The following is a 14,288-nucleotide window of genomic DNA, read 5'->3' on the forward strand; positions in this document are numbered from 1 at the left end:
TCTGAGGTTATTGATATTTCTCTTGGCAATTTTGATTCCAGCTTGTGCTTCATCCAGCCTGGAATTTCACATGACGTACTCTGCATATAAGTTAAATAAGCAGGGTGACAATATACAGCCTTGACGTACTCCTTTCCCAATTTGCAACCTATCCATTGTTCCATGTCCATTTCTAAGTGTTGCTTCTTGACCTGCATACAGATTTCTCAGGAGGCCAGTAAGGTGGTCTGGTATTCCCATTCTTGAAGAATTTTCCACAGTTTGTATTGATCAACAGAGTCAAAGGCTTTGGCATAGTCAATTAAGCATATATTTTTCTGGAACTCTCTTGCTTTTTCAAGGATCCAGTGGATATTGGCAATTTGATCTCTGGTTCCTCTGCCTTTTCTAAATCCAGCTTGAACATCTGGAGGTCTACTTAATGAAATTCTTTCTCACGCAAGTGCCATTTATACATCTGTGAATAACCTTCCTCTAGTAGGGGTCGCACAGAGTCGGACACGACTGAAGCGACTTAGCAGCAGCAGCAGCAGCAGCAGACTAGCCTACTGACAGAAGTGTCAGAGCTGGGTTGGGTTCCCACAATTCATTGATTTACCAAACACTTTTTAGGCATCACTTACTGGGAACTGCCTCATGAGAACAGAGATAAAACGTGATGACACTTGCTCACAGGGGCTGCTAGCAGGAAAAACAGAATATGAAAACAGAGTGTTGTGTGTACAGGGCAGAACCACCAGGACTAGCCTGTAAGAGGGTCCTAGGGCCTCAGAGAATGGAGCCGTTCCTGCAGTAGGGGGAATTACACATTCAGCCATGTGTATGGGGCCCCTGTCTGGTGTCAGGCAAGGTACTCAGACCCAGGACCCTCCATGATTGTGATGTTAAATTTAATATTTACATAAGTGCCTTCACATCTGATGAAATGGTTTCCTTTGAAAATCCACTACCCTATGCTTTGAGTGCTTTGTCTATCATGTGCAATAACTTTGTAAAATCCATATAGTGATTCAAATCTGGATGTCACCATCAAGAAAAAAAGAACATGTTTTCTCTGATAACAAAAATTGCTGTAGTTCATTTTTATTGAGGAAGCAAGTAAGGGGAAATTTACTTCTTTACTTTCTGGTAAGTAGAAATACTTTTTCATTAAAGAAACTTGCCATTAAATACTAATTAAAGCTAATTCCTCCTTGAAAACATGCTAAGTGAAGAAAGGCATAAAACATCACATATGATGCCATTTACATGAAATATCCAGAGCAAGCAAATCTAGACAGTAGGTTAGTGGTTGTGAGGGACTGGGAAAAGGAGAGCATGTGGAGTGACTTTACTGGATACGAGGTTTCTTTTGGGGGGTGATTAAAACATTTTGTAATTTAGTGGTGGAAATGCACAGTCTTGTGACTATACTAAAACCCACTAAATTGTACGCCTTAAATAATGAATAGGCTCCCTTGCCACAACTAGAGAAAGACCATGCAGCAAGGAAGACCCAGCACAGCCAAAAACCAACAAATTTTTTTAAATGATGAGTATTATAAAATGTAAAGTCTATCTAAAAAACTTTAAATAAAAAGAAACCTGGTTCCAAACTGTTTAAACTTCTGCATCATATTGCCATTGTGAGAATTATGACTGAAGAAATCTAAGTGAGCGTTTAAAAAATACATCTATTTCTGGTATCTACAGAAGCCTAAGGGAGCTCTCAAATTTCCCTGACTTTTAAAAAAAATTCACTTACAATAGGAACATGGAAGCCATTTAGCAAGTCTAAATGCTCAGTAAGGAATACTAGAAAAGTATAGGGTAAGCTTCTACAAAGAACTAAAAACTTGCTTGACCCATGTAAACACAAAGATTAAAAAAAACAATACAATTAATGTTTTTAAGTTCAAAAAGTCACAAGAAGATTTGGGAAAATATTAAGCCAAATGCTATGGCTGGGCCGTGTTAAAGGAATGCTGGATTCCAGATGGCTGTGTAAATGCTCTGTGCCTCAGTTTCCTCATCTTTAAATGGGAACGCCTTGCCATGCTAAGTCGCTTCAATCGTGTCCGACTCTGTGCGACCCCATGGACTGTAGCCTGCCAGGCTCCTCTGTTCATGGGATTCTCCAGGCAAGAATACTGGAGTGGGCTGCCATTTCCTTCTCCATTAAATGGTAATAACAGCCCCTAATTCAAAAGATTGCTGTGAACATAAGTACATAAAGGGGCTTCCCAGGTGGCGCTAGTGGTAAAGAACCTGCCTGCTAATGGAGGAAACGCAAGAGATGTGGGTTCGATCCCTGGCTTATGAAGATCCCTTGGAGGAGGGCATGGCAACCCACTCCAGTATTCTTGCCTGGAGAATCCCCATGGACAGAGAAGTCTGGCGGGCCACAGTCCATAGGGTCGGGAAGAGCTGGACATGACTGAGGACCCACACATCCTTCCATCCTTGCCAATGTAGAAGACTGCAAAGAGATGGAGATTCAATCCCTGGATGGGGACCATCTCCTGAAGGAGGAAATGGCAACCCCCTGCAGTCTGGAGAATCCCATGGACAGCGGAGCCTGGTGGACTACAGTCCATAGGGTCACACAAAGTCGGACACGACTGAAGCAACTTAGCAGAAGTACATGAATGTCTTAAAAGCACTTAAAAAAAAAAAAAGGCAGCTATATAATTATCGGTTAACAATGGACCGATTTTTACTTCTTGCTTACCCATATTTTCTAAGTGACCTGCAACGAACACCATTTTTCTAAGAGGACTTATTGTTTAAAACAAAAAACGGGTCGAAACACTCTACGAGCAGACGAAAGAGTGAAATCAAAGAACTTAAAGGATACAGAGAGGGCACACCAACGCGCCCGACGGAAGCCGACGGAGGCAGGTGGCGCCCGCGGGCGGAGAGCACGCGGGGCACCCCTGACGCCGGCCGACAGTCCCCGGCCGCCATGCTCTTCCGGTCCCAGAGGCCGGGCGGCGGAAGTCGTCACTCGCCAAGGGACGGAGCCCACGCCGCGCACCCGGCAGCAGGCTAGCCATGGCGATGGGCGGAGGCGGCGGCGGCTTCCCGGAGCCAGAGGACTCGGTACTGTTCCGGCGCGGCACTGGCGAGGTGAGGTTGAGGCCGCGCTATCGCCCACCGACCCCCGCGCTCCTTCCCCAGCCGGTCCGCTGACTGCGCGGCCGTGATCCGCATGTTTCTACATCTTGCCCCACCTGGGAGCCTCAGCCTTAAACTCCTCCTTCGCCCAGTTTGGGCTCCGTACTGACTTTGAGCGCTGCCGCCACTTGACTGTCCCTTGGCTGTCCACCCCCTAGCTCTGAGAGGGGGTGGGAGCTGTGTGGGGACAGGCCAGGGCGAAGCAGGGAAACTAGTTAGGTGTTTATTGAAATGATCCAATTGTTAGCCGTGAAGAGCAAAATCACTTGGATTCTGGATATATTTTGAAATCGGAGGCAACAGGTTGTGCACGTGGATACAATAATAGAGGCTTGAGAGAGGAAAGAGAAGGATAACTCCAAGATTGTTCTGAAGAACTGAAAAGATTAAGTTGCCTTTTACTAAGATGGGGAAGACTACAGGTAGATTAGGTTTATAAGGGGGTAAGATTAGAACTTATTCTTTAAAAAAAAATTTTTTTTTTTATCTTTTGTATTGGAATATGGCACCCCACTCCAGTACTCTTGCCTGGAAAATCCCATGGTCGGAGGAGCCTGGTAGGCTGCAGTCCATGGGGTCTCGAAAAGTTGGACACGACTGAGCGACTTCGCTTTCATGCATTGGAGAAGGAAATGGCAGCCCACTCCAGTGTTCTTGCCTGGAGAATCCCAGGGAAGGGGGAGCCTGGTGGGCTGCCATCTATGGGGTCGCACAGAGTCGGACACGACTGAAGCGACTTAGCAGCAGCAGCAGCAGCAGCATAGCCGATTAACAATGTTGTGGTAGTTTAGAACTCATTCTTGAGTGAAATGGGATTGGAGCGAGTTCAATAGTCGGAGAGGAGAAATTCAATGCAACACATATAAGCAAATATTTCAAGTTTTATTGTGGGTACTGGAAGACACAGAAATCAGATGGAGAGGGAGTGAGATAAAGAGGATTCTTAATTGGTTTTTTATTTTGAAGATGGGAACAATGTTTCAGCGTGTTTGTGGGCTGATAGGAAAGATCCAATAAGGACGATATAATTGATTTCGCAGAAGAAAGAAGAGGATTGCGGCAGCAATGTTCTAGAGTAGGTAGGAGGGAATAGATTTGGCCTTTGTTAGAAATATTGACAGTTCAGTTATATGGGTACAGATTTGTGTCGATGGGCAGATAGAGTGGCAGGAGATTATGAAAATTCTGTTTTGATTGTTGCTGCTACTGCTAAGTCACTTAGTCATGTCCTACTCTGTGTGACGCCAGAGATGGCAGCCCACCAGGCTCCCCCGTCCCTGGGATTCTCCAGGCAACAGCACTGGAGTGGTTGCCATTTCCTTCTCCAATGCATGAAAGTGAAAAGTGAAAGTGAAGTCGCTCAGTGGTGTCCGACCCTCAGCGACCCCATGGACTGCAGCCTTCCAGGCTCCTCCATCCATGGAATTTTCCAGGCAAGAGTACTGGAGTGGGGTGCCATTGCCTTCTCCGTTTGATTGTTGCTATTCTCTCAGTAAAAAAAGCAAGTCATCAGTAGTGAGGAGGGAGCAGGGGTCAGGTGTTGGAGGTTAGGGAAGAGAGAAGGTAGGAAGTGAGTCTTTAGGAGAATGGGTGAGTGTTGGATTAAATGTAGTGGAATTGTTGCTAGGCAACATTCAAGGCCTACTTCAGATTTGTGGTTATGAATTTAAAGGAGAATCAATAGCATGATCGTGTTTTTCGTTCAGTTCAGTCGCTCAGTTGTGTCCGACTCTTTGCAATCCCATGAATCGCAGCGCGCCAGGCCTCCCTGTCCATCACCAACTCCTGGAGTTCACTCAGACTCACATCCATCGAGTCAGTGATGCCATCCAGCCATCTCATCCTCTGTCGTCCCCTTCTCCTCCTGCCCCCAATCCCTCCCAGCATCAGGGTGTTTTCCAGTGAGTCAACTCTTGGCATGAGGTGGCCAAAGTACTGGAGTTTCAGCTTTAGCATCATTCCTTCCAAAGAAATCCCAGGGCAGATCTCCTTCAGAATGGACTGGTTGGATCTCCTTGCAGTCCAAGGGATTCCCAAGAGTCTTCTCCAACACCACACTTCAAAAGCATCAATTCTTCGGTACTCAGCTTTCTTCACAGTCCGACTCTCACATCCATACATGACCACAGGAAAAACCATAGCCTTGACTAGACGGACCTTTGTTGGCAAAGTAATGTCTCTGCTTTTCAATATGCTATCTAGGTTGGTCATAACTTTTCTTCCAAGGAATAAGCGTCTTTTAATTTCATGGCTGCAGTCACCATCTGCAGTGATTTTGGAGCCCAAAAAAATAAAGTCTGACACTGTTTCCACTGTTTCCCCATCTATTTCCCATGAAGTGATGGGACCAGATGCCATGATCTTCATTTTCTGAATGTTCAGCTTTAAGCCAACTTTTTCACTCTCCTCTTTCACCTTCATCAAGAGGCTTTCTAGTTCCTCTTCACTTTCTGCCATAAGGGTGGTGTCATCTGCATATCTGAGGTATTGATATTTCTCCCAGCAATCTTGATTCCAGCTTGTGCTTCTTCCAGCCCAGTATTAACATGATGTACTCTGCATATAAGTTAAATAAGCAGGGTGACAATATACAGCGTTGATGTACTCCTTTTCCTATTTGGAACCACTCTGTTGTTCCATGTCCAGTTCTAACTGTTGCTTCCTGACCTGCATACAAATTTCTCAAGAGGCAGATCAGGTGGTCTGGTATTCCCATCTCTTTCAGGATTTTCCACAGTTGATTGTAATCCACACAGTCAAAGGCTTTGGCATAATCAATAAAGCAGAAATAGATGTTTTTCTGGAACTCTCTTGCTTTTTCCTTGATCCAGCAGATGTTGGCAATTTGATCTCTGGTTCCTCTGCCTTTTCTAAAACCAGCTTGAACAACTGGAAGTTCACGGTTCACGTATTGCTGAAGCCTGGCTTGGAGAATTTTGAGCATTACTTTACTAGCGTGTGAGATGAGTGCAATTGTGCGGTAGTTTGGGGCTTCCCTGGTGGCTCAGACGGTAAAGTGTCTGCCTGCAATGCGGGAGACCCGGGTTCGATTCCTTGCATCGGGAAGATCCCCTGGAGAAGGAAATGGCAATCCACTCCAGCACTCTTGTCTGGAAAATCCCATGGACGGAGGAGCCTGATAGGCTACAGTCCATGGGGTCGCAAAGAGTTGGATACGACTGAGCAACTTCACTTTCACTTTCACTTGAGCATTCTTTGGCATTGCCTTTCTTTGGGATTGGAATAAAAACTGACATTTTCCAGTCCTGTGGCCACTGCTGAGTTTTCCAAATTTGCTGACATATTGAGTGCAGCACTTTCACAGCATCATCTTTCAGGATTTGAAATAGCTCAACTGGAATTCCATCACCTCCACTAGCTTTGTTCGTAGTGATGCTTCCTAAGGCCCACTTGACTTCACATTCCAGGATGTCTGGCTCTAGGTCAGTGATCACACCATCGTGATTATCTGGGTCGTGAAGATCTTTTTTGTACAGTTCTTCTGTCTATTCTTGCCACCTCTTCTTAATATCTTCTGCTTCTGTTAGGTCCATACCATTTCTGTCCTTTATCAAGCCCATCTTTGCATGAAATGTTCCCTTGGTATATCTAATTTTCTTGAAGAGATTTCTAGTCTTTCCCATTCTGTTGTTTTCTTCTATTTCTTTGCACTGATCGCTGAGGAAGGCTTTCGGATCTCTTCTTGCTATTCTTTGGAACTCTGCATTCAGATGCTTATATCTTTCCTTTTCTCCTTTGCTTTTCACTTCTCTTCTTTTCACAGCTATTTGTAAGGCCTCCCCAGACAGCCATTTTGCTTTTTTGCATTTCTTTTCCATGGGGATGGTCTTGATCCCTGTCTCCTGTACAATGTCACGAACCTCATTCCATAGTTCATCAGGCACTCCATCTATCAGATCTAGGCCCTTAAATCTATTTCTCACTTCCACTGTATAATCATAAGGGATTTGATTTAGGTCATACCTGAATGGTCTAGTGGTTTTCCCTACTTTCTTCAATTTAAGTCTGAATTTGTCAATAAGGAGTTCATGATCTGAGCCACAGTCAGCTCCTGGTCTTGTTTTTGTTGACTGTATAGAGCTTCCTCATCTTTGGCTGCAAAGAATATAATCAATCTGATTTTGCTGTTGACCATCTCATGATGTCCATGTGTAGAGTCTTCTCTTGTGTTATTGGAAGAGGGTATTTGCTATGACCAGTGCATTTTCTTGGCAAAACTCTATTAGTCTTTGCCCTGCTTCACTCCATATTCCAAGGCCAAATTTGCCCATTACTCCAGGTGTTTCTTGACTTCCTACTTTTACATTCCAGTCCCCTATAATGAAAAGGACATCTTTTTGGGGTGTTAGTTCTAAAAGGTCTTGTAGGTCTTCATAGAACCGTTCAACTTCAGCTTCTTCAGCGTTACTGGTTGGGGCATAGACTTGGATTACTGTGATATTCCGTTTTTGAGATTGCATCCAAGTACTGCATTTTGAACTTTTTTGTTGACCATGATGGCTGCTCCATTTCTTCTGAGGGATTCCTGCCCGCAATAGTAGATATGGTCATCTGAGTTAAATTCACCCATTCCAGTCCATTTGAGTTCCCTGATTCCTAGAATGTCGACGTTCACTCTTGCCATCTTTTGTTTGACCACATCCAATTTGCCTTGATTCATGGACCTGACATTCCAGGTTCCTATGCAATATTGCTCTTTATAGCATCGAACCTTGCTTCTATCACCAGTCACATCCACAACTGGGTGTTTTTCATTAGCTAAATTCAAATCCAGGTGTGGGAGGGCAGACAAAGTCAATGAATAGTGGAAATTAATAGGGTTATGGTTTTAACCTAGTATGAAGTGAGGAGGCCAGTACAGAGAGTTATCTTCTTGACTGATGGTGGAATTTAAGCTCGCTAAGAAAGAAAGGGAGGACATTAGGATGGTGAGAGATAGTTTAAAAAGTGGGGAGGTCACAGTTTCACCAGCCCCAGGGAGGTGAGATGATCATCAGCCTACTAGGAGTAAGTTGGAGAGCCTGGCAGGTGGTAGCTGGAGAGTAGGATTCTTAGTTGAGTTTATAGAGAGGTTGTAGTTAATGATTATATTAAAACCATAGAAGTGGGTAGCTGAGACTGGGCACTCTAAAAGGTCATTGGTAGCGAAGCATATAAAGAACTAACAAGGATAGGGTATTGGAAGGATCATGTACATGGGTTTTTAAATAACCAAAACTTATACAGGAGTAGTGTTGGAGAGAGTACTGGGATATCAACCTCAGGGAATGAAGCAGGGTGACCCAGGAGGCTGTAGGTGATTGCTGTGAGAAGGGATAGTGGACAGTGGAGTTTGGTGACAGAATTTTCAAACCTGGGAGTTTTAGGGAGGAAGAATCAGCTGGAAGTGGAGGTGAGGAACAAGGAAGATTCCTTCCCCACCTCTGGCGCACTGATTTGAGAGATATGGAGAAGACATTTCAGTTTGAAATGCCTGTAGGGACAGAGGTGGGCTACTGTTGATGACTGAGGAACAAATGAAAGGCAGTCCTGATGGTCTGTTCTCTTTGCTATTGCTGGGTAACAAGTCACCCAAAACTTGGTGGCTTAGAACAATAATCACTTTAGTTTTTCTCATAATTTCCGTGGGGCAGGAGCCTGTGAAGGTCTCGGTGGCTGGGTCTCCTTCATTCCTTTCACATGTTTGCATGCACATAGTTGTCGGAGCTATAGTAGCTGGTGACTGAGCAGCTAGGGACCGACAAGCCGTCTCTTTTCTTCATATTGTCCCGGCTTCTCCATGTACTCCCAGTGTGTGGGACGATTTGAATTTCTTTATACCCCTTTGTAATTCTTCCCTTTCATCCCTCCTCATGTCCTGTCCCCAGACAACTGCTGATCCACTTTCTATCAGCCTTGTTTAGTCTGCATTTTCTAGAATTTTACAAACACGAAATCTCTTTTTTAATATGGCATCTTTTATTCAGCATATTTTGCATTTCATCCATTTATGTATCAGTTATTCATTCCTTTTCATTGCTGTAGGATCCTGTCGCATAAATATGCTACAGTTTATTCATTTGTTTGTTCATGAACATTTGGGTTGCCTTCAGTTTGCAACTATTAAAAATAGAAACACCATAAATATTAGTGTAGAAGACTTTGTATGAGCATATGCTTTTATTTCTCTTTGGGGAATGCCTGGGTCATGGAGTAGATATATTTTAATTCTTTTTTTTTTTTTTTTGCTTTTGGCTCCCCTCTGAGGCTTGTGGGATCTTAGTTCACTGACCAGGGAATGAACCCAGGCCCTTAGCAGTAAGAGCAGGAGTCCTAACTGTTTATTAAATTGTTTAGCTTCTATTCTTCAGGAACCCCATTTACTCATATGCTAAACATTTTTTGCCAGTCACCACTTTATTTTCCTTTCTTTCTTCTTTCCTTTCTTTTCATCTATTCTTTGGTACCCGTTAGATGTTCAGTCAACTATCTTCTTTGGGTACCTTGTAGTCAGTATTACTTTTTCTTCCTTTTCTTTCTTGATTTTGTTTAACTTCTGATTTGACTCCCAATTGCCTTCTTTTTTCATCTGAGTTTTTAGAAATTTTGATTCTGTTTTTTTCCATACTGCAAATGCTTGTTTGACAATTTAATTTCAGATGGCTATTGCATTTTCTTCTGTTTGTGATTGTTAGTTGAGAATTTTTGTCACCTAAAATATTTCTTCTTATAATAGCTTTGTACGGATATCTTGGTTGTTCATTTTGAGATTTCTTGTAACAGTTGAAATGTGATGAGTTTAAACTGCTGTGTATTTGTGTCTTTTAAGAGTGCCCACTTCTAATGATAGAGTGGAGTATGACTTTCTTTTATAAGTAGTACCTTTTGCATTGGCAGAATTGACATATCTTCTGCTTTAAGGAACATCTCCCATTCCAAGGGCAACATAACCTTAGACAAGTCAATTACTTGTTTGTGGTTACTTTCCATATCTACAAAATGATTTAATGATTTTAACAAGTGTATATTTATTTATATTTGGCTGCGCTGGGTCTTTCTTGCTGCTCTGGCTTTCTCTAGTTGCAGAGAGTGGGGGCTACTCTACTTGCTGTGCCAGGGCTTCTCATTGCAGCGGCTGGTTGTGGAATACAAGTGGCTTGTTGCAGAATGCAGGCTCCAGTGTACGAGGGCTTCAGTAGTTGCAGCTCCCAGACTCCAGAACATGGGCTCAATAGTTGTGGCTCCGGGGCTCCAGAACACAGGCTCAATAGTTGCGACACACAGGCCTAGTTGCTCTTGCTGCTGCTGCTAGTGCTGCTAAGTCGCTTCAGTCGTGTCTGACTCTGTGTGACCCCATAGACGGCAGCCCACCAGGCTCCCTGTCCCTGGGATTCTCCAGGCAAGAACACTGGAGTGGGTTGCCATTTCCTTCTCCAGTGCATGAAAGGGAAAAGTGAAAGTGAAGTCGCTCAGTCGTGTCTGACTCTTGGACTGCAGCCTACCAGGCTCCTCCATCCATGGGATTTTCCAGGCAAGAGTGCTGGAGTGGGGTGCCATTGCCTTCTCCTTCTCAACTTGCTCTTGAGGCATGTGGAATCTTCCCCAATCAGGGGTCAAACCCATGTCACCTGCATTGGCAGGCGGATTCTTTACCACTGAGGCCACTGGAAAAGCCCGACTTAATGATTTTTAAGTACTTTTTACTATAGAGCAAGATTAATAGTTTTATATGAGAACCTATTTCTCTCTGTATGGTGGATATTAAGAAGAAAAAGAGACATTCATTTTACAACTAAATGAGTTTTATATCCCACCTGTTTGGAACTTAGCAGTTAACTAATATTGTATAAAATCCAACATACAAATCGATGGTGTTTTATAACCTGTCTTCCCTTCACCAACATTGTGTATTCAAACTTACCTTCAACTACTCTACAGCATGGAAATTATTCTAGTTGGACTTGTTGCCCCACTGACCTGTCAAAGTGTGTATTTTTGAAAGTAAAGTGAAGTGAAAGTGAAAGTCACTCAGTGGTGTCCGACTCTTTGTGACACCACGGACTATACAGTCTGTAGTATTCTCCAGGCCAGAATGCTGAAGTGGGTAGCCTTTCCCTTCTCCAGGGGATCTTCCCAACCCAGAGATCAAACCTAGGCCTCCCACATTGCAGGCGGATTCTTTATGGGCTGAGCCACGAGAGTTTTTAATTGTTGTTTCAAAAAAAGACTATTATCATCTTAACTGCTGTTAAGCATACACTTCTGTGTGCGTGTGTGTGCTCATTGCTCAGTCGTGTCCGACTCTTTGCGACCCCATGGACTGTAGCCCGCCAGGCTCCTCTGTCGATGAAGCCTTCCTGGCAAGAATACTGGAGAGGGTTGCCATTTCCTCCTCCAGGGGATCTTCCCAACCCAGGGATGGAGCCTGTGTCTGTTGCGTCTCCCACATTGGCAGGGATATGCTTTGCCTCTGTGCCACCTGAGAAGCCTGTACGTTTACAGTAGTGTTAAATATATTCATATTGTAGTACAGTAGATCTCCAAAACTTTTTAATATTGCAAAACTGAAACTCTACCCATTAAACATTTATTTCCTCCTCTTCTTTTAAAGCCTGAGGTAACTGCCATTCAGCTTTCTGTTTCTCTGACTTTGACTTCTTAGGTCTCTCATATGAGTGGAATCATACAGGCAGTGTGTTTATTTTTGCTTCCATGCTTTTTTTGGCTCATGGTTGTCCTTAGAGTGCTTGGTACTTTCTTTTCTATCTATCTAAATCCTTTTAGTTTCTATTTCCTAGCCTGTTTCCCCCATGATCATCCACCATATGTTTTCTCTTTTTAATTGAGGTATAATTGACATACAACATTATATTAGTTTTAGTTGTACAGCGTAATGATTTCAAATGTATACATATTTCAAAATGATCACAATAAGACTAGTTAATCTGTTACCATCAGTTCAGTTCAGGTGCTCAGTCGTGTCTGATTCTTTGCAACCCCACGGACTGCAGCGCGCCTGGCCTCCCTGTCCATCACCAACTCCAAGAGCTTACTCAAACTCATGTCCATTGAGTTGGTGATGCCATCCAACCATCTCATCCTCTTGTCGTCCCCTCCTTCTCCCACTTTCAGTCTTTCCCAGCTTCAGGATCTTTTCCAGTGAGTCAGTTCTTCACATCAGGTGGCCAAAGTATTGGAGTTTTAGCTTTAGCATCATCAGTCCTTCCAGTGAATATTCAGGACTGATATCCTTTAGGATTGACTGGTTGGATCTCCTTGCAGTCCAAGGGACTTTCAGTAGTCTTCTCCAACACCACAGTTCACAAGTATCAATTCTTCAGCACTCAGCTTTCTTTATAGTCCAACTCTCACATCCATACATGACAACTGGAAAAACCATAGCTTTGACTAGACGGACCTTTGTTGGTAAAGTAATGTCTCTGTTTTTAAATATGCTGTCTAGGTTGATCATAGCTTTTCTTCCAAGGAGCAAGCCTTTTTTAATTTTATGGCTGCACTCACCATCTGCAGTGATTTTGGAGCCCCAAAATATAAAGTCTGTCACTGTTACACTGTTTCCCCATCTATTTGCCATGAAATGATGGGCCTGGATGTCATGGTCTTAAGTTTTTTGAATGTTGAGTTTTAAGCCAACTTTTTCACTCTCCTCTTTCACTTTCATCAAGAAGCTTTTTAGTTCCTCTTCACTTTCTGCCATAAGTGTGGTGTCATCTGTGTATCTGAGGTTATTGATATTTCTCCCAGCAGTCTTGATTCCACCTTGTGCTTCATCCAGCCTGGCATTTCGCATGATGTAATCTGCATATAAGTTACATAAGCAGGGTGATAATATACAGCCTTGATGTATTCATTTGCTTATTTGGAACCAGTCTGTTGTTTCATGTCCAGTTCTAACTGTTCCTTCTTGACCTGCATACCGATTTCTCAGGAGGCAGGTCAGGTGGTCTGGTATTCCCATCTCTTTCAGAATTTTCCACAGTTTATTGTGATTCACATAGTCAAAGGCTTTGGCGTAGTCAATAAAGCAGAAATAGATGTTTTTCTGGAACTCTCTTGCTTTTTCGATGAGCCAGCGGATGTTGGCAATTTGATCTCTGGTTTCCCTGCCTCTTCTAAATCCAGCGTGAACATCTGGAAGTTCACGGTTCATGTACTGTCAAAACCTGGCTTGGAAAATTTTGAGCATTACTTTGCTAGCATGTGAGGTGAGTGCAGTTGTGCGGTAGTTTGAAGATTCTTTGGCATTGCCTTTCTTTGGGATTCGCAGTCAGGTTGATGGGAACAAACAGCCCCACGTCATTCACCTTAAAATCTAAATAAACAAACAAACAATTGGCCAACCAGAGGTATAGAATTGGTATAGAATTTAAAGACTCAAGCGACAGTTTTCTATTACAGGTTAACCTGGGGTGTCCTCTAATGCACATTAATGAAGTCTCCTTTATGTACAGCTGGGAAGGTCCCCTGGAGGAGGAAATGGCAACCCACTCCAGTATTTTTACCTAGAGAATCCCATGGACAGAGGAGCCTGGTGGGCTACAGTCCATGGGGTCGCAAAAAGTTGGACACGACTGAGCAACTAATTCTTCTTTGGGATTGGAATGAAAACTGACCTTTTCCAGTCCTGTGTCCAGTGCTGAGTTTTCCAAATCTGCTGGCATACTGAGTGCAGCACTTTCACAGCATCATCTTTCAGGATTTGGAATAGCTCAACTGGAATTCCATCTCCTCCACTAGTTTTGTTCGTAGTGATGCTTCCTAAGTCCCACTTGACTTTGCATTCCAGGATGTCCGGGTCTAGGTAAGTGATCACATCATCGTGATTATCTAGGTCATGAAGATCTTTTTTGTAGAGTTCTTCTGTGTATTTTTGCCACGTCTTCTTAATATCTTCTTCTTCTGTTAGGTTCATACCATTTCTGTCCTTTATTGAGCCCATCTTTGCATGAAATGTTCCTTTGGTATCTCTGATTTTCTTGAAGAGATCTGTAGTCTTTCTCATTCTATTGTTTTCCTCTATTTCTTTGCATTAATCACTGGGGAAGACTTTCTTATATCCTTGCTGTTCTTTGGAACTCTGCATTCAAATGGGTATATCTTTTGTTATATCT

The 14,288-nt window shown here is 43.3% G+C and overlaps 1 protein-coding gene across 4 annotated transcripts in view; it reads left to right on the forward strand.

The window, feature by feature from the left end:
• The first annotated feature begins 2,953 nt into the window (after nucleotides 1-2,953).
• LOC129632904 (survival motor neuron protein) overlaps nucleotides 2,954-14,288 on the forward strand; it is a 32,620-nt gene continuing 21,285 nt past the window's right edge. For 2 of the 4 annotated variants that reach the window (XM_055554652.1, XM_055554651.1), the window contains exon 1: nucleotides 2,954-3,108. In XM_055554652.1, the coding sequence (XP_055410627.1) occupies nucleotides 3,034-3,108 (75 nt within the window). In that variant the 5' untranslated portion in view covers nucleotides 2,954-3,033. The remainder of the gene's footprint in view (nucleotides 3,109-14,288) is intronic. The other 2 variants (XM_055554654.1, XM_055554653.1) reach the window with 1 other exon arrangement.

The sequence above is a fragment of the Bubalus kerabau genome, chromosome 18 (assembly GCF_029407905.1).
Source record: "Bubalus kerabau isolate K-KA32 ecotype Philippines breed swamp buffalo chromosome 18, PCC_UOA_SB_1v2, whole genome shotgun sequence".
Taxonomy (NCBI): domain Eukaryota; kingdom Metazoa; phylum Chordata; class Mammalia; order Artiodactyla; family Bovidae; genus Bubalus; species Bubalus kerabau.